Here is a 21,144-nt window from a genome sequence, read left to right as displayed (position 1 = left end):
ATTTTTGTATTGTTGTTTTAAGTACCCTGTAAACCGCCCTGAGTCCTTTGGGAAAGGGCGGTATATAAATTCAATAAAATTCAAAATTCAAATTCAAATGATTTATTGGGGGTTCATTGAAATCTGTCTAGAGGTAGTCCTTGACTTACAAATATGTTCAGGGGAATGGAGGCTAAAACATACAGGGAACGGTTGCTGGAATTGGGTATGTCTAGTTTAATGAAGAGAAGGATGAGGGGGTGACATGATAGCAGTGTTCCAACATCTCAGGGGTTGCCACAAAGAAGAGGGAGTCAAGCTATTCTCCAAAGCAGAACAAGAAGCAACGGATGGAAACTAATCAAGGAGAAAAGCAACCTGGAACTAAGGAGAAACTTCTTCACAGTTGGAACAATTAATCAGTGGAACAACCTGCCTCCAGAAGTTGTGAATGCTCCAACACTGGAAGTTTTTAAGAAGAGACTGGACAACCATTTATCTGAAATAGTATAGGGTTTTCTGCCTGGGCAGGGAGTTGGAGTAGAAGATGTCTAAGGTCCCTTCTAACTCTATATTCTATTCTGTTCCATTCCATTCCATTCTATTCATTCTGAATTCTATTCTATTCTATTCTATTCTATTCTATTCTATTCTATTCTATTCTATTCTATTCTATTCTATTCTATTCTATTCTATTCTATTCTATTCTATTCTATTCTATTCTATTCTATTCCATTCCATTCCATTCCATATTTTCTATTCTATTCTATTCTATTCTATTCTATTCTATTCTATTCTATTCTATTCTATTCTATTCTATTCTATTCTATTCTATTCTATATAAAGATTCTATTCCATTCCATTCCATCCCATCCCATCCCATCCCATCCCATCCCATCCCATCCCATCCCATCCCATCCCATCCCATCCCATCCCATTCAATGTAGTTAAGCCCAGAATCATGATTCTAAGTCACTGCAGTCATAAGCTGAGGTATCAGAAGATTGGATTCAAAGTTACAATCATTTTGTTATGACAGTTGTGGCAGTTGTTAAGCGAATCCATTTTCTCCAAAGGATGTTTTTTGCTAGAAACTGGAAGTAAATGCTAGTTGCTGGCAAAAAAATTGCCATGACTACAGGATGCTGCAAATGTGATTCTATGTGACTACAGGATGCTGCAAACAGTCATAAAGGTGAGTTGGTTGCCAAGCGCCCAAAATGTGATCATGTGACCACAGAGGTGTGAGTGGCTATTGTTACTCCAGAAACTGGTTGTAAGTGGCTCTGGAGAGATCCGTCATAACTTTGAACAATTGTTGTACGTCAAGGCTGTACGGTTGTAACCGGTTGTACGTCAAGGACCACCTGTCATGTGCTTGACCTGTTGACCAGTTGCATAGGGTTTGACACCAAGCGACCCCTGATGTTTCTGAAGAGATACTAGTTGAAATTTGATTGACAGCGCTTGGACTGAGTAACCCAAAGTTAACTTTTCCATCTCTCTTTGAAGAGGATGGCTCCATCCACTGGGAGAGGCCTGGGAAGCCAAAGCAGAGGTCCGATTTTCCGTTCTACTTGCGTGCTCCCTCTGCTGAGGTAGAGTTGACTTCCTATGTGCTCCTTGCAATCCTGACCAAAAAACCATCCCCGTCCCAGGAAGAATTTACGACAGGAACTGCCATTGTCAAATGGTTGCACAAACAACAGAATTCCAATGGAGGATACTCCTCTACACAGGTATGTTTGCTCCTCAATGTTGGAAAGAGCTGTGGGAAGGCCCCCCCCCCTTGCCAGATTAAAATATTCTTTATATTAAAAACAGGCAGACTATTTTATATTTCCCCAAAGGAGAAATGGAGAAAAATCTTAAAGGCAGAAAGCAGCCCCCGTTTCCCTGCCATAAGAAAAACAGCTTCCAACTAAGAAATCTGAAGAGGCTGGCCTTTAGGAATGCAGATTTTCCAGTCTGTGAAGGAAGACTGGGCCAATCCATTCATAAACAAAACGCCTTCAGCCCCCACAGCTGAAGGGATTAAGAATTTACATTTCCCCACCCAAACTCTAAGGACAGGGCATGACTTTTAGGATTAACCCAGCACCCTCTTCAGACTAGCCAAAGACACAAAAGCCCACCTCATTGCACAACCCAGAAACATTTCCACCTCAAAGTCTCAGAGCCCCATAAAGATCCATCCACTCAGTCAGCCATTTTGCCAGCTGTCCCTGAACTGCACGTTGTTGGTTCTGCTCATCGATATACAGGAATCTTGTTTCCTAACAGTCTCCATTTTATTTCCAGCATCTTAGCCTCCATTTTATTTCCAGTGCCTTACTCCTGGCTTGGAACTGGACCTGATTTTTCTTTCAACAGAGCAATTGGAAACCAACCTGATATGATGTACCTTGATATGGCCTCCAGCTGTGCTGAGTCTCAGCTCCTAGGATTCCCAGTTGAGGTGTGTCATTCAAGAGAAGATGTTGTAGCTTTGCTTTCTCTTGCAGGATACGGTGGTGGCTCTCCAGGCCCTCAGCCAGTACAGGACAATTACTTATTCCAAGGATGGCGTCGGTGCCAGAGCAACCTTGAGTTCAGGAGATGCTGTCCTGACAGAATTCCATGTCAACAGCACCAACTCTCTGCTGCTCCAGTGCCAGGATCTGCCCCAAGTCCCAGGGGACTACGCAGCTGAGGTGACCGGTTGCATCTTTATGCAGGTGAGCGCCCTGGTGAGAGAAGAGGCCAGTGATGATCTATTTTGGGTTCCCAGTGGAATTATGGGAATGCAAGTTGAGAGGAAGAAGAACATTTTGCTTCTCATGGTGGCCAGCTATGATAAGCAGGAGATAGAACTTCTCCCACAACTTGGCACTTGGGGTCCTGCTGTCCTGAATTCAGAAATAACATGGAACCTTGTCTTCTGTGAATGCATCCGATCCCGCTTTAGAAGCCATTCAAGTTGATGACCATCACCATGTCTTGAGGCAATGAAATCCATATGTCATTTATGAAATATAGGAGACCTGAGAAGGGAGAGAAGGAGAGAGGGAGGGAGAAAAGCACTGGGGAAGAAAAGTGGCCATAAGCTGGTGTTTTACAGAAGCCATTTTCTGACAAGGATGGAGTGGTTTACAATAGCCAAGCAAAATCTAAGGGTATGTCTAGTTTAATGAAGAGAAGGATGAGGGGGGACATGATAGCAGTCTTCCAATATCTCAAGGGCTGCCCCAAAGAAGAGGGAGTCCAGCTATTCTCCAAAGCACCTGAAAGCAGGACAAGAAGCAACGGATGGAAACCAACCAAAGAGAGAAGCAACCTAGAACTAAGGAGAAACTTCCTGACAGTCAGAACAATTAACCAGTGGAACAACCTGCCTCCAGATGTTGTGGGTGCTTCAACACTGGAAGTTTTAAAGAAGAGACTGGACGGCCATTTGTCTGAAATGGTATAGGGTTTTCTGCCTGAGCAGGGGGTTGGACTAGATGACCTCCAAGGTCCTTTCCAACTTTGTTGTTGTTGTTGTTGTTGTTGTTATTGTTATGAGCACCCATCACTGCACACACTGTGGCACTTTGGACCAGCTGTAGCTTCCAGATGATCTTCAAGGGCAGCCCCATGCAGAGTACATTGCAGTAATCCAAATAGAAGAAGGAAATATCTTGGGAGGAGTGCTTCATTCATGTGTACAATTTAGTTGCTAGTAACTTTCCATCTTTGTGCATACAATAATCTTGTTGCAGTTATCATGTTCAACAACAAAGTTCTATGACTTTTTTCCCAACTGTTTGTCCATTGAATCTCCAAAGAAAAGCCTCTGGGTCCCAATTGCATACGAATCTTTAAATCCTCCGTATCTGTGTGTATTTGAATTCAGATTTTTCTTGCTCTTTTACATATCCCACTTGTTTTAAACCTCCAAATTCTTCCATCACAGAAGTGTTGAACATCCCAAATAGCAACAGCAATAACACTTAGACTTATATACCGCTTCACAATGCTTTACAGCCCTCTCTAAGTGGTTTACAGAGTCAGCCTATGGCCCACAACAATCTGGGTCCTGATTTTTACTGACCTTAGGAGGATGGAAGGCTGAGTCAACCTTGAGCTGCTCAGGATCGAACTGCTGGCAATGGGCAGACAGCCTGAAATACTGCATTCTAACCACTGCGTCACCATGGCAATAGAGTAGAATAGAATAGCACTAGCACTTAGACTTATATACTGCTTCACAGTGCTTTACAGCCCTCTCTAAGCTGTTTACAGAGTCAGCCTATTGCCCCCAACAATCTGGGTCCTCGTTTTTACGGACCTCGGAAGAATGGAAGGCTGAGTCAACCTTGAGCTGGTCAGGATCAAAGGAATTGAACTCCTGGCAATGTGAGCAAAGGTAGCTTGCCATACTGCATTCTAACCACTGCACCACCACGGCTTATCAAATGATGACATTTCTATTCCAGACCACCTTGAAATACAATGTCCCTTTGCGGCAAGAAGATGCACCATTTAGGCTGGATGTGAAGACAGTTCCTGAGACTTGCACAGGAGCCAAAGCTGACATCACTTTTGACATTGCCATCAATGTCAGGTAATCTCTTCCTTGGATCAATGCTGAGCCTTGCTTCCTTGGACAGATACAGGCACTCCAGGGGTGAACCATGTCTGAGGGTCCAAAGGCTGCTACTCAGCTCCCTCACCTTCTGAAAGGCCACAGTTCTACATTCCAGAGGTTCCATTCTATGGCAACATAGGATGGAGGCAGCGGTGGGATTCAAATATGTCAACAACCAGTTCTCTGCATGGATTCTACTTCTGGAAGTCCTTTCTGGGCCTGGGCAAGAAAAAAATAGCTACCGGTTCTGCCAAAGTGGTGTGAACTGGCTGAATCCCACCACTGGATGGACATCCTGAGGGCATGGCCAATCTTTTATGAACCTGCATGCAGCATTTTGCCTCAAGTTGTGTATTTCTTGGTTTAAAAAAGAGTCACATGCCTTCTTTCCTTTCTTGGTTTCTCAGTTACACTGGCCAACGTCTGGTTTCCAATATGGTAATTGTCCAGATTAAGATGCTGTCCGGATACATCCCGGTGAAATCCAGTGTAAAAAAGGTATTTTTTGCCCACTTTCCTTTTTCTGCTAAACCTTCAGTGCCCTATTTCTTAATGCAGGTGTTGAAGGAAAAGTCTTCATCATGGTTCAGTCCAAGCCGGGAATAAACAATACGGCGACTGCTTTAGAAAGAAGGTTGCAGTTTATTGAAGAGGAGAGCCAGACAGAAAGATGGCTCTGGAAGAAAAGAGAGAGAGCACATGTAGGGAGTGGGTTTTTATACCCTCTGGGTCTCTTGAAGTTGTTTACTGTTCCTGTTTGAGGCTTTGTATTTCCTGTGTCATGTATTTTGATCTGAGTCTGGGTGTGCCCGTTGGCATCTGTGGGTTAATCATGTCCTGTCTTAGACTTTGGGTGGGGTATGTAGATTATAGGTGTCTTTGTCTTCTTAATGTTCTAGCTTCAACTTTCCTGAATGGTTTACATCTGCATTTCTATAGAGCTGGTTTCTGCTTTGGGGAGAAAGACTTGGGGCTATTAAGAAAACTGGACATGCTTTTCTGCCTCTTTAAGATCCTTTGAGGAAATATATTTTTCTGCCCTTTTAATATTTCCTTCTCTAGGGGACTGACTTCCCACACAGGTAAATCCTCCACCTATGACTGTAATCAAGCCTGGAATTATGTTGCAAATTGTGCTGGTTGTTGTAAGAGGTTGTAAGTGGCCCTGGGGAGATCTGTCTTAATCTTGAATGGTTGATAAGCAACTGGTTGTAAGTTGAGAATTACCTGTAATAGGAAATGGGGATTAAGAATTCTAGAACAGATTTGTTGAAAGCGATAGTTTGTCCAGTGAAGATAACAGCTGCCATTCTTTCTAAGTATGACTATGACTGCTACTAAAGCTCTTTGTGTTTTTTCACCACCCCTCAAGCTGGAAAAACAGAGTCAGATCAAGAGGACTGAAGTGAACATCAATCATGTCCTGCTATACTTGGAGAAGGTGAGTGAGCATCAGCAGCAGAGCCCAAACAGGGAACAAGACCATTCAGTCAAGGGGCTAAAAATTCAGGGCAGGACAGCTTCCTTTCTCCCTGGAAGCAAGGAGTTATAGGCTTATTATGGATTGAGTTTTTTTCCAGTGGATGCCACACCCTCTATCTTTGGTCAAGGACAGCTTCCACACTTTACACAAAGATGTACACTCTGAGGCAGGTATATTTCCCTATGTCAGTGTTTCTCAACCATCAGCAACTTCAAGAGGCATGGACTTCAAATCCCAGAATTCCTCAGCCAGTAAGTTTGAGAAATCCTGTTCTATGTAAACAAATAGCATATCTCTCATCTGTCATGGTGCCGCTTAATTCCATTACAACATTAGAATATTTCAACTGGAATTCTCCCCATATTAAATAATAGCATCTTCTCAGCCAAAGGATGCTCAAATGGCTTTCATTTGGCTTCCTGCAATGAGCAGAGGGAAGGCTGGGTGGCCTCAAAGACCTCTTCCAGCTTCAGGATTCCTTGCCTTCAGTCTGTTCAAGGAGAAAAAGAGTCCCCACAGCTTTAGAACACAAGGAAAAAGGAAGATTAAAGGCTCCAGATAGATTGGACTACAGTGCCCATCTTTCCTCTACCAGTATATTTTAGGTCTTCCCCTTTCGGCCCAAGGATTCTGAAAAAGCTTGGAGGTGTCCCCTAGGGAACATAGTTAAGAGATTACTGGAGCCAATCTCTTTTTTCAGAGACTTCCATTATGTTTCTGTATTTCATATCGCCTATAGGAGATATGGTTGAAATACATCCAGGTTTTTCTAGGATCCTTGCTAGTGTGATGCCTCCAATAAAAGAGAATACATGTAGTTCAAGGTGGTAAAGAAGTATGTAGCTCATGAAAAACTAACATACGAAGCTCAGACAAAGGTAAATCTAAAAACGCTACAAAATGTTTAGAACAGACATGTCAAACTCGTGACGTCACGTGACATCACACAACGTATCGGGACTGTTCTGCCATTGCCGGCAATGGGGTGGGCACAGCTTCCGCATGACGTGTCCGGCCCGTGGGCTGGCAATTTGACACCCCTGGTCTAGAAGCTTAGGGTAAAGGTAAAGGTTCCCCCGCACATGCGTACTAGTCGTTTCCGACTCTAGGGGCTGGTGCTCATCTCTGTTTCAAAGCCGAAGAGCCAGCGCTTGTCCGAGGACACCTCCGTGGTCATGTGGCCGGCATGACTAGACGCCAAAGGCGCACAGAACGCTGTTACCTTCCCACCGTAGTGGTCCCTATTTTTCTACTTGCATTTTTACGTCCTTTCGAACTGCTAGGTTGGCAGAAGCTGGGATGAGTAACAGGCGCTCACTCTGTTATGCAGCACTCAGGATTCGACCCGCCAAACTGCCGACCTTCTGATCGACAAGCTCAGCGTCCTAACCCACTGAGCCACCACGTCCCTCTAGAAGCTTAGCATTCAGACAAATTAGCCATCAACAGGCACAGAAATGAAGCACATTTACACACCATTCAGAAAAGATAATTAAAAGTTAAGAAGGAAACAATATGACCAGAAGATATCCTCTCCAGCTGCCTACTCCTAGAAAAGCAGGGACTAATACCAGACAAAGCAGTCTACATCTAGATAAGCAGGGACTAATAACAGACAAACAAATAAGCAGAAAAACAATCAAGGAGAAAAGCAACCCCCCCCACACACACACATGCATAGATAGGCTACTGCATATAAAAAATAGCAAATTCCACACCACTAGGACTGATGATGATACCTAGGCAGGTAATAAAAGATCTTCAAGCAAACAACCAAGCTCAGAGATCAGAAAGGAGTCAACAGTGTGATGTCTGCAGAACCGTCTGTCTTGCTTAAACCTCCCCTCAAGTAATCTTACAGTCAACTTTCCTCTGCAGGTAGACAACACAATCCAGACTTTCTCCTTCACAGTGGAACAGGAGACACCCATCCAGGGCCTGAAGCCTGCCTCAGTGAATGTCTACGATTACTATGAAACTGGTGAGAAGCAACTGAATGGTGGCAGCTCCAATTAGCTTCATTAATTATTTTTCAACATGCACTTGCTCGGCATTTTTTCTTCTTTTTGCATTGGAAGATTAAGGGCTCAAAAATGGGCAAAAGTAATGCCTATTCAGCTTTGCCAAAAGTGGGCATGTGTTTGGCCCTTAAAGCAGGGGTCCCCAATAAACTGTGCCCTATTCAGTAGTGGGCTTCGAGACCAGCGGGCTGGCACACATGCATGTGTAACTCAACTTACACAAATGGAAGGCCAGCGTGTGCACACAGGCGTGCACAGTTCAACTCATGCCGAGCTGTGTGTGTATATGTGCACACACTGGGGCCACTCCCCATGTGGCCCAGTTCCCCTGTCCCCTGCCGCAAAGTTTGGGGACCGCTGCCTAGAAGGACTGCTTGGTGGGAAAAATCCATCAGATTCTTGGGGAGATTTCAGGATTTTAAATGAGACAGATAACTTTCCCCCTGCACAACATTTGAAACTGTGTGCAAAATTAGAGGACAATCACCCTCCCCTGACTGGTTTGCATGTTGTAATTTACATAGTTGTTTAAAAACAACTTTGTGTTTCACAACCTAGCTCAGGCATTTCCAGGCATCATAAATAAGTCCAAATCTACAAGGTGTCATGGTTCCGATTAATGAGACAGTTCAAACAACACTCAGGCATTGTTTTATCTAAAAACTCTGTAATAATGAAATGGAGCATCGGCACTCATGGATGGATGCCAGAATCTGAATTCTCCCCCCCTTTACCAATCATATCATGCAGAATTACCTCCCTTAATTACACATCGTGAATCACATTCACCAATTAGTTTAACACACAAAGTTTCACTTCCTTTCTGTAGTGTGCGGCTATTTCTTATCTTATCAAAACATCCGTTAACATTCCCCCTCCCTTCAGTGATTCAAAGCGAAACAGTTTAAAGTAAAAGGCTGCCTCTTATATTGTCAGTGCAAAAACATGTCAGTGTTTGCAACATTGACACAAGGGTTGTTTTGTGCCACTGGGGCAGCTGCAGAACGGAGCTTTTCATCTATTCCCTTGGAGCTTTTTTAGTTGCATCTGTGGGTGCTCCAGACAGAAGCACTTGGAAGTGGGGGTGAAAAATGTCAAGATGGCAGTTGAAACTCAGGCCCCTCCATGTGGGTTTTGTTTGTCTGCAACTGATTAGGATTAGGATAGGATAGGATAGGATAGGATAGGATAGGATAGGATAGGATAGGATAGGACAGGACAGGACAGGGCAAGGCAAGACAAGCTTTATTGTCATTTTTTACTGTGAGCATACTGGCCCACATTAAAAATAAAATTGTGTTGCCTGCTTTGAAAGAAAGTATATATCAGGCATGTCAAACTGCCGGCCCACGGGCTGGATGCATCACGCCAAAACCGCGCCCCATTGCCAGCAATGGGAAAAAAGTCACAATACATCATGCAACGTCACGTGACGTTGCAAGTTTGACATGCCTGGTATATATATATCTACCCATACACATACATCACATATATACACATACTACACACACACACACACACATTCACACACCCACATATATATATTTTCTCTCTCCCTCTCTCTCTCTCACACACACACATTAATCACTGTCCATTTTGAACACATAGTGGAAAGAAGAAACTTGAGAGTTCACAAGGATGATGCCATATGGAACAAAACTGTGGCTGAATCTGGATCTTCTGATTCATATACCACGAATCCCCCTCCCAGAAAGTAACAAGGAAAACAGGTCATGAAGACGACCCTGCAGTCCCCCTTTGTGCACCTTTGTATACCTGGAGCAGTGTCATGAAGCAGCCGGTGGAGATCAAAGTCTGGGAGAGACACACCTCAGCCCTGACATTTTTTCCTTTTTTTGCGTTTCAGGTGAACACGCCACAACCGAGTATACTGCCCCCTGCAGTACAGGTAAAGCATGGGTTGCCATTGGGCCAAATGTTTTTAGGTACAGTGTAATTCTCAATTTAGGACCACAAACCATTTGTTTAGTGACCATTCAAAGTTACAACAGCACTGAAAACAGTGTTCTGTCCCAGCCTACTTGAGCTCCTTGTTAAGTTCACAAGGAGAAAACCCCTCTTCAAATCAAGCAGGCAGAAATTGCAGGACAAACCCAAACCCCTTTTGTTACTCACAGACTTGAGGAAAAACAAACACAGTTCATCGCAACTTGATTCTTAACCCAAACAGTTGCCTTTGGCAACCAGCACCTCCCACACCTCCCCTTTTATTATCCATCCAAGGTGTGGCTTTCCTAATGCCTGCTCCTTTGCCTCTGGAGCCACCCCATTGCATTCCGTTGTCCTGCTCTCTTTGCCTGCCGGCATTTTACGAGCATCCTGGATGTCACCCAGCTGTGAGTCATCACTATCCCCTTCAGCCTCCCAGCACAGCTGTGTCACAGCCTGAGCAGGAGTAGAGGGGCCAGGCTCCTCGTCAGACTGTAAGTCTTGGAGCTCCTCAGAGCCTCCCTCTGACTCTGATGCCACTCCAGGCCTTTCCTCCTCCTCTGAGTCCTCAGACTCAGCTGCCCGATCCACGGGCTGGTGAAGAATCACAACAAACAGTGGCTTATGACCATTTTTCACCCTTATGACCATTGCAGCATCCCCGTGGTCACATGATTAACATCTGGACACTTGGCAACTGGCTCACATCCTGGAGTCATATGATCACCTTTTGTGACTGTCTGATGAACAAAATCACTAGGAAAGACAGATTCACTTAACAACCAGTGATTCAGTTAGCAACTGTGGCAAGAAAGGCTGTAAAATGGGGCAAAACTCACTTAACTCTCTAAGCAAGAGAAACTTTGGGCTCAATCGTGGTAGTACATTGAGGACTACCTATAGTTACTTCTCTGGCTTATTTCAGGATGACAATTTGTCCTTTCTCAATAATAACTGTGAGAGGTATCTTGGAGTCCTAGTGGACAATCACTTAACTGTGAGCCAGCAGTGTGCTGCAGCTGCCAAAAAAGCCAACACAGTGCTCAGCTGCATTAACAGAGGGATAGAAGCAAGATTATTTGAAGAGCACTTTACAACCCCTTGGTAAGGCCACACTTGGAATACTGCATCCAGTTTTGGTCCCCACAATGTAAAAAAGATGTTGAGACTCTAGAAAGAGTGGAGAGAAGAGCAACAAAGATGGCTAGGGGACTGGAGGCTAAAACATATAAAGAACAGTTGCTGGAATTGAGTATGTCAAGTTTAATGAAGAGAAGGACGAGGGGGGACATGATAGCAGTGCCCCAATATTTCAGGGGCTGCCCCAAAGAAGAGGCAGTCAAGCTATTTTCCAAAAAACCTGAAGGCAGGACAAGAAGCAATGGATGGAAACTTGTCAAGGAGAGAAGCAACCTAGAAATAAGGAGAAACTTCCTGACAGTTAGAACAATTAACCAGTGGAACAACCTGCCTCCAGAAGCGGTGAATGCTCCAACACTGGCGGTTTTTAAGAAGAGACTGGACAGCCACTTGTCTGAAATGGTATAGGGTTTCCTGCCTGAGCAGGGAGTTGGACTGGAAGACCTCCGAGGTCCCGTCCAACACTACTACTACTACTATTATTGTTGTTATTATTATTATTGTTGTTTTGTCGTCGTCATCATCATCATCATCTTCAATATTATCATTGTTATGTTTGTGTTTGAGGAGGGAGTTGTTTCATTTGGGTGTTCTGCTTCATACCATCCTAAACTTTGTTTTTTACCAGTTGATTTGAGCTGTTTTCACTTTCTTACTTTCTAACTTTTCTTTCATGACAGATGACATCAAGGAAATCTATAAAGCCTAAGGATTCAGCTCATGTCTTCCGGAATAGCTCACAAAGAATGAATTTCTGAGAAACTAAAGAGGATCGTGGTTTTATATATACAAACATATTGAACACTAAATACTAACAAAAATTAATGCCTTTGTTGTAGTGCATTTTTTAAACTGTAAGCCACCCAGAGTCGTTGACTGAAGTGGGGTGGCTATAGAAATTGAATGAATAAATAAATAAATAACTTTTTTCAGGATCAAGGCAGCTCTTTTGCCTTATCTTGCAAAAGAAAAATCACCCTGTCAACAAAAGTGTGTATAGTCAAGGCCATGGTCTTCCCAGTTGCAATGTATGACTGTGAAAGTTGGGCCATAAGAAAGGCTGAGCGCCAAAGAATTGATACCACTCTAATGGCAGAAAGTGAATAAGAACTAAAGAGCCTCTTGTTGCGGGTGAAGAAGGAGAGTGCAAAAGTTGGGTTGAAACTTAACATTAAGAAAACCAACCAGTGGCATAGCGTGGGTTGTCAGCACCCGGGGCAAGGCAAGTAATTTGTGCCCCCTAACCTGTGGATTTTAGCACTAGCTAGTCTCTTCCACTAGCTCAGGAATTCTGGGAGTTGAAGTCCATGAGTCATAAAAGAGCCAAGGTTGCCTACCCCTGAGTTAGGTTCAAGGCAAAAAAGGGTCTCTGGAGAAGAGGGAAAATGCTAATTTAAAACTGAAACAAGGCAACTTTAAGGTGCCTCAGCTGTGATTTAGGATGAGACAAAGAGAGGACATGGCGTTGAAAATGGTTAATGGGGCATGTTTGTTCCACTCTTAGTGGACGTCAGGATAAACCCCACGAGAGAATGACCTTACAACAGATGTGAATAGGCTTGGACTACGTTTGTAGATTGAGTGCATACATCACATGGAGCGATGATGGGCTTCATCAAGATTTATGATCCCACAATTGGCTAGTTTTCTCCATCTTGTCCTAAACCCTGGATACCAACCACGGTTTATGGCTTAGCAAGTGGCGTGGGGTTGACCCAACATGTTAGGCGACAAACAATGACTTCCAACTTACAATGCCTCAGCTTCCCAAGGTTATTCCAAAGCCGGAAAAGCCAACCAACCCACCCTGCAGCTTTGCCTGCTTAGGCTGAACCCCAGGAATTCATACTTGCTGCGGCGCCCGACCTATTTTCTGCCCAGACGCTGCTTATCCAAGCCAAGCCGCCTCCTTCTCTTTGGCACCTCACCCCAAAGATTCGCCGGCCTGGCTGGAAACTCTCGCTGCTGGCGACGTGTGTCGGGGGGGGCGGTCCCGATCGCCTCCTGCAGGGGGAACCGAGTGGCCGCAGAGAGTCAATACAGCAGGAGGAGGAGGAGGAGCAGCAGCAGCAAGCAGCCGCAGGTGCGGCGGCTGCAGTTGTTACCTGACTGCCAGTCAGTCTGACGTAAGGGAATTGAGCTTTACCTGTTGGTTTAGCATCCTGCCAGCAAAAGTTTCAGTCATTCAAAGTCAGCGGACCAGGCTGGGTGCCAAAGACTTAGGAGCAGACAGAAGGGAGAAAGTTGGGAACTTTAACTGAGTTTCCAAGTGAGGTACTATCATTCCTTCTCTTTGTACCTTTATCCACATCCATAACAATAAGAGAGTTGGAAGGGACCTTGGAGGTCTTCTAGTCCAACCCCCTGCTCAAGCAGGAGACCCTATACAATTTGAGTAGTCTCCTCTTAAAAACTTCCAGTGATGGAGCAGCCACGATTTCTGGTGGCAAGCTGTTCCACTGGTTAATTAATTGTCCTCACTGTCAGGAAGTTTCTCCTTAATTCCAGGATGTTTCTCTCCTTGATTAGTTTCCATCTATTGTTTCTTGTCCTGCCTTCTGGTGCTTTGGATGTATAAGTTCACACACACACACACACACCATTCTTTGCTGTCATGTCACCCCAATGATACGTTTGGTTTGCCATTAGGGTGTGTGAATGTGGTCTTTAAATAAACCGCTGTTTATTAAATAAAACAGTTTTTTTAAAAACAAACAAACAAAACCCCTTTAAATAAAAGGGAAAGTCTGTAGCTTGGGAGTTTGGAGAGAGAAATGTTTTGACACAGTTAATGTGTGTTTCTGTGACGTTCACGAAGCCCCGGTTGAATGACATGAAACGAATCCCAGTTTATGGCCAATTTGGGGAAGGCGGCATCTGAGCGCTCGTTTTCCCCGTACCGGGTCCGGTCAAATTCACACACACTTGAGCCAATCGAACGCATCCTTGTCTTTTAATCCGGTTCGCGCTCCAGAAACTGAGATTGAAGGCAGAAGAAGAGTTCAAGCTTTTAATGGGGGGGGGCGAGGGCTGCTTTTCTGCATTCCAGCAGGACAGGATTTATTTTTTTTATTTTTTTTTAAAAGCGCCTTTTGCAGAACAGAGACAGCACGGGCGCGCCCACAAACACACACACACACACACGCACACGCACCCGACCACGTCCTCTCGCCCCCAAAGTCTGCATGCACGGTTGGATCGGCAACCTGCCGACGCAGCTTTCGTTCCAGAGCAGGGACCCCGGAGAGACGCTGCAGCGATCCTCCCCCTGCGGGAAATCCACCCTCTTTCAAGCCCCGCCGCGCCCCCCCGCCTTTGGCAACCCCGGGAGCGCCTTGGGAGAGCCTCCGCAGCGGAGCCCCGGGCTTGCAGGAGGGCCGCGCTCTGTGCATGCTCAGGAGCCGCCTTCTCCTTTGTGGGGGGGGGGAGGAGGGAGAGAAGGCTTCCGTCCAGCGCCGGAGCGAAGGCGGAGCGGCCCGAAGGAGGAGTCACGCTGTGTGGTTGTGTGTTTGTGTGTGTGTGTGTGTGTGTGGCGCGCCGTGGGGCGTCAGGCCCTTCCCGGCTGGGGCTCCGGTGCCTCCACCCTGCCGGATCCCGGCGCCGTCGAGCGCGCCCCCCCAGATGTTGCACCCGGTGCGGCCGGCCCCCCCTGCACCCCCCACGCTACGCCACTGAAACCAACATCATGGCATCTGGCCCTTTCAATTCCTGGCAAATAGATGAGGAAGAAATGGAGGTAGTGACAGATTTTATTTTCCTTGGCTCCAAGATCACTGCAGATGGGGACTGTAGCCAAGAAATTAAAAGACGCTTGCTCCTTGGGAGGAAAGCCATGGCAAATCTAGACAGCACACTAAAAAGCAGAGACATCACCCTGTCAACAAAAGTGTGTATAGTCAAGGCCATGGTCTTCCCATTTGCAATGTATGACTGTGAAAGTTGGGCCATAAGAAAGGCTGAGCGCCAAAGAATTGAGGCCTTTGAACTGTGGTGCTGGAGAAGACTCCTGCGAGTCCCTTGGACTGCAAGGCGATCAAACCGGTCAGTCCTAGAGGAGATCAACCCTGACTGCTCTTTAGAAGGCCAGATCCTGAAGCTAAAACTCAAATACTTTGGCCACCTAATGAGAAGGAAGGACTCACTGGAGAAGAGCCTAATGCTGGGAAAGATTGAGGGCAAGAGAAGAAGGGGATGACAGAGAATAAGGTGGCTGGATGGAGTCACTGAAGCAGTAGGCGTGAGCTTAAATGGACTCCAGAAGATGGTAGAGGACAGGAAAGCCTGGAGGAACATTGTCCATAGGGTCGCGATGGGTCGGACCCGACTTCGCAACTAACAACAACAACAAGGGTTGTGTGGAAAAAAGTCTGAAGTTGCAGGCTCTGAAAAAAATAAATTCTCCCAAAATGCTTTGGCTAACATACAAGTGCTGTCCGGAAACTGCCAGCTGGGGTCACTCTTATTGATTTCAGCTGGCTTAAACACACACACACACACACACACACACACACACACACACACACAAGTCCATCCTTTCATTGCTCCATCCGTGAATGTGCAGGGGGAAAAACCCATTGTGAAGCAGAAGGAATGGAGCACAGGAGCTGAATGGATCTTTGTGTATCATGAAATGAAATGTAGCAGGTGACCTGGACAGATCTCTTGGTCTGGCACAAGCCAGCAACTGTTTTCAAAGCACAGCCGAAAAAGAGCCTCCTTCTGATTCAGAAGGATATTTTTAAGAGGATGAAAGTGAAGGGTTCTGGAACAAAGGGTAATTGTTTAGACTAAGTGTTGCTTTCTTGCTTTTTTGCTCGGCTTTTGCCAGTGAAATCTCATACAGGTGTGAGAATCATGTACAAGGATGGGATGTACTGAAGGAGGGAATAAGGGAGGGTACAGGAATGATTGATGTCTTTATAATGTAATGGCTCTGTTGTCTGATTTTCATTGGCTCACAAAGTTTATAAAGCAATGCTACTAACTTTCTAAGGTGTGGCACCTCTGGACGTAACTTTGCCAGCGTTCCAGATTGTTGGCCACTCAGCATCTTGATTTGATCAAATAAAGTGCTGCTTGATCAAGAAGTCTCCACTTGGGTTATCTGATTAGATTATGATATCTCAAGTTCAAGTAAGGGACTGGGACCTTACAAAAGAAAGGAAGTAAAGAAGGAAAGAAAGAAAGAAAGAAAGAAAGAAAGAAAGAAAGAAAGAAAGAAAGAAAGAAAGAAAGAAAGAAAGAAAGAAAAAGAAAGAAAGAAAGAAAGAGAAAGAAAGAAAGAAAGAAAGAAAGAAAGAAAGAAAGAAAGAAAGAAAGAGAAAAAAAACAGCTTTCCTAACTCCGAGGATGACAGATGTGGCTTGCTGGCTGCAGAGCAGGACGTTATATTATACTTCTGAGTCAGAAGCAGTGAGGTGCTTCTGTAATGAAAGGATCTGCCAGTGACATCACTGTTGCCTGGGGGATGCCCAGTTGGGGGCTCCTTTCATGTCTCCATTAATGAGCTCACCATAGTGGTACCTATTTATCCACTCTCATTTGCACTCCAGCAGGAGCTGGAGCGAATGACGGTAACTCACCCCGTCTCACCTTGGCTCTTTTATGACTCGTGGATTTCAACTCCCAGAATTTGTGAGCCAGGGAGTTGAACTCCACGAGTCATAAAAGAGCCAAGGTTGCCTACCCCTGCCCTATACCATTTCAGACAAATGGCTGTCCAGTCTCTTCTTAAAAACCTCCAGTGATGGAGCACCGACAACTTGTGAAGTCAAGCCATTCTGCTGATTAACTGTCCTCATTGTCAGGAAATTCTTCCTTAGTTCCAGATTGTTTCTCTCCTTGATTAATTTCCATCTGTCGCTTCTTGTCCTGCCTTCAGGGGCTTTGGAGAATAGCTTGACTCCCTCTCCTTTGCGGCAGCCCCTGAGATATTGGAACACTGCTATCATGTCATCCCTCATCCTTCTTTTCATTAAACTACACATACCCACTTCCAGCAACCATTCCTTATATGTTTTAGCCTCCAGTCCCAAATCATCTTTGTTGCTCTTCTCTGTACTCTTTCTAGAGTTTCAACATCTTTTTTACATCATGGTGACCAAAACTGGATGCAGTATTCCAATATCAAGGCATTGTAATGTGGTATTAACACTTCATATGATCTTGATTCTATCCCTCTGTTAATACAACCTAGCATTGTGTTGGCTTTTTTTTGGCAGCTGCAGCACACAGCTGGCTCATATTCAAGTGATTGTCCACGACAACTCAAAGATCCCTCTCACAGTTGCTACTATTGAGCAAGGTACCAGGAAGTGGTCATTCTGTTCTCTCTGAACTTGTCAGACTGCATCTGGAACACTATGTCTGGATCTGGTAGCCACAATAGAAGGAAGATGTGGGGGGAATTGGAAAGAGTTTAGAAAATATTGGTGAAGGTGATGGTGTTGACCCAGGCTTAGGGAACAGTATCAATTGTGAATATGTGCAGATGGCCTGGCTATCTCTGGCCACTTGCAGAACCATGAATGCAAGGTCATAAAAGGATAGTGTTCTGTCCCAGCCTACGTATATCCTTGTTACTTCACAAGGCAACCCCTCTTTTAATAGTAGACTGGAAAAATAACTCCTTTTTTATTTGAGTTACAGACCTTGTCCACAAACAAAATGGAGCACAAGCCAAAACATGAAATACCTCACTGGTAAAATAAACAGACCACCTTCTCTTGACACAGAAGTTCTTTGCAAACAGTTGCCTCCAGCAACCAGCCCTGCCCACACATCCCCTTTTTGTTATGCAGCCCCCAAGACATGACTTCTCACTGCTTTCTCCTTCTCCCCTGGAGTCGCCCCATTGCCTCCCTCTGATTTACTCATGTGACCTGTCCACGTTTATGTGCCTCTCTGAGGTCTTCCAACTGTGCTTCCTCTGAGTCTGACTCAGCCATCCAGCACAGCGGGCTTTCAGCTTGATCATGAATGGGGGAGGGGCAGGTTCTTCCTCACTTTGTAAGTCTTGTAACTCATCAGAGCCTTTCTCCCACTCTGATGGGTTCCCAAGCCCCCTCCTCCTCCTCCTCTGATTCCCCCGACTCAGCTGCCGGGATCACAGGCTGGCACAGAATCACAACACTTAGCAAAGGAAACACCCAATATCCTAACTCAGCCAGGAACATATGGTGTCTTTAGGGAATGTCATTGTCGGAGTTCTTCTGCTTACAAGGGCTTCAGGTGTGGGTGTGTTGAGTGAGGGTCTTTTGATGGGTCTTGTTTTAAACATAAGTTCTGTTATATGCTTCCCAGAGTCACTTTGTGTGAAATGGTGGCCATATAAATTTGACAAACACTTAAATAAATAAAGGCTTGGTTTCCAGATCTTCCACCATCTTGGTAGTTCTCTTGGGCTTCTTTCCAATTTTCCAGCATCCTTTTTCAACTATGGTGCTCAGAATCCTCTTAGTAAAATGGATTTTTTTCTTTTTAAGTACCCACCCAGGATGTTGTTTGGAATGTGGCTCAAGATCCCAAAACAAACAAACTCAATTGGAATTCCAGCAACAAAGTTTTATTCAAAAAAGAAGCATTTGCAAAGGCTTGGTGAGCTGAAACACACGTAGGAGTTCAGCCACACCATAATAATAATAATAATAATAATAATAATAATAATAATAATAATAATAATAATAATAATAATAATAATAATAATAATAATAATTTGGAAGGGACCTTGGAGGTCATCTAGTCCAGCCCCCTGCTAAGGCAGGAAACCCTATACCATTTCAGACAAATGGCTGTCCAGTCTCTTCTTAAAAACTTCCAGTGTTGGAGCATTCACCACTTCTGGAGGCAGGTTGTTCCACTGGTTAGTTGTTCTAACTGTCAGGAAGTTTCTCCTTAGTTCTAGGTTGCTTCTCTCCTTGACTAGTTTCCATCCATTGCTTCTTGTCCTGCTTTCAGGTGCTTTGGAGAATAGCTTGACTCCCTCTTCTTTGTGGTAGCCCCTGAGATATTGGAACACTGCTATCATGTCACCCCTCACCCTTCTCTTCATTAAACTACACATACCCAATTCCAGCAACCGTTCCCTATATGTTTTAGCCTCCAGTCCCCCAATCATCTTTGTTGCTCTTCTCTGTACTCTTTCTAGAGTCTCAACATCTTTTTTACATCGTGGTGACCAAAACTGGATGCAGTATTCCAGGTGAGGCCTTACCAAGGCATTGTAAAGTGGTATTAGTACTTCACTTGATCTTGATTCTATCCCTCTGTTAATGCAGCCTAGCACTGTGTTGGCTTTTTTGGCAGCTGCAGCACACTGCTGGCTCATATTTAAGTGATTGTCCACTAGGACTCCAAGATCTCTCTCACAGTTACTACTATCGAGCAAGGTACCACCTATACTATACCTGTGCATTTGATTTTTCCTGCCTAAATGTAGAACCTTACTTTTTTCACAACTGAATTTCATTTTGTTAGATAGTGCCCAATGTTCGAGTCTGTCCAGATCCTCCTGTATCTTAAGCCTATCTTCTGGAGTATTGGCTATTCCTGCCAGCTTGGTGTCATCTGCAAATTTGATGAGTTCCCCATCTATCCCCTCATCCAAATCGTTGATGAAGATGTTGAAGAGCACTGGGCCCAGAACAGAGCCCTGGGGCACCCCACTACACACTTCCTTCCATGTAGATGCAGTTCCATTGAGGACCACATGCTGAGTACGGCCTGTCAGCCAGCTACGAATCCATCTGGTGGTGATGCTAACTAACCCACATTTTTCTATCTTATCATTCCTGCTGTAGATATAATTTACTTGGACTTCAGTAAGGCATTTGATAAAGTAGATCACAACCTACTACTTGATAAGATAGAAAGGTGCAAAATGAGAGTGGATATTATTATTATTCCTCTGGTCCACTAGTTTTCACTTGGTCAAAGAATGCAATAAGGTTTGTCTGGCATGATCTGTTTTTGACAAACCCATGTTGGCTTTTAGTGATAACTTTGTTTGCATCAAGGTGTTCGCTGATTTGTTGTTTGATTATCTTTTCCAGAATCTTCCCAGGTATTGAGGTCAGGCTGATAGGTTTGTAGTTTCCTGGATCTATTTCCCCCCTTTTTTTGAATATGGGAACTACCATATGAGGCCGCGCGAGTTGTAATGGGGGTTTCCTGATACTCCCATGTAACACCTCTACTCCGTGAGCTGCATTGGCTTCCGGTTGCCCTCCGGGTGAAATTCAAGGTGCTGGTTATTACCTATAAAGCCCTACATGGCCTGGGTCCGGGTTATTTGAGGGAACACCTGCTGCCGGCATCAAACGCCCTTTGCCCAGTGTGCTCCCACAGGGAGGGTCTGCTCAGGGTTCCGCCGGTGAGAGATTGCCGGCGGGTGACACCCAGGGACAGGGCCTTCTCAGTGGGAGCGCCTGCCCTCTGGAACCAGCTGCCGGTGGAGCTGAGAACTGCCCCCAACCTCCGATCATTCTGCCGGGGCCTGAAGACCTGGCTCTTTGAGCTCTCGGGCCCAGGCTGAGGAGAAATTTTTAATTGGGGTTTTTTAATGTGTACAGGGTCAATTTAATATTTTTTAATTTGGTTTTTAACTTTTGTATGTTGGATTTTTTAATTCCCTGTAAACCGCGGTATATAAATGTAACTAAATAAATAAATAAAAAAAAATAAATCAGCTCTCTTCCAGTCCTCTGGTAGTTCCCCAGTGCTCCAGGATCTTTGAAAAATATAGTTCAGTGGTTCTGAGATCACGTCTGCCAGTTCCTTGAGAACCTTGAGGTGTAATCCATCTAGTCCTGGTGATTTGAACTCGTCTAGGCTGGACAGGTGCTCACTTACCATTTTCTTGCCTATCTTAACTTGCGTTTCTATTCTGTTTTTATGGCACTGCTTTTGGTAGGTTGGACTGTTTTTTCCCCTTTGTGTAAAGACAGATGCAAAAAACGAGTTAA

At 44.8% G+C, this 21,144-nt stretch overlaps 1 protein-coding gene across 1 annotated transcript in view; it reads left to right on the top strand.

Annotated features, from left to right (window-relative positions):
- The window catches only part of LOC310635868 (pregnancy zone protein-like), a 109,344-nt gene that overhangs the window by 85,292 nt on the left and 2,908 nt on the right, over nt 1-21,144 (top strand). The window contains exons 29-35 of the mRNA XM_083355200.1: nt 1,492-1,718; nt 2,484-2,696; nt 4,437-4,564; nt 4,996-5,086; nt 5,961-6,029; nt 7,950-8,052; nt 9,960-10,001. Coding sequence (XP_083211326.1) covers nt 1,492-1,718; nt 2,484-2,696; nt 4,437-4,564; nt 4,996-5,086; nt 5,961-6,029; nt 7,950-8,052; nt 9,960-10,001 — 873 coding nt within the window. The remainder of the gene's footprint in view (nt 1-1,491; nt 1,719-2,483; nt 2,697-4,436; nt 4,565-4,995; nt 5,087-5,960; nt 6,030-7,949; nt 8,053-9,959; nt 10,002-21,144) is intronic.

Source organism: Vipera ursinii (genome assembly GCF_947247035.1).
Source record: "Vipera ursinii genome assembly, chromosome: 2".
Taxonomy (NCBI): Eukaryota; Metazoa; Chordata; class Lepidosauria; order Squamata; family Viperidae; genus Vipera; species Vipera ursinii.
This window is presented reverse-complemented; position numbering and strand designations above follow the sequence as displayed.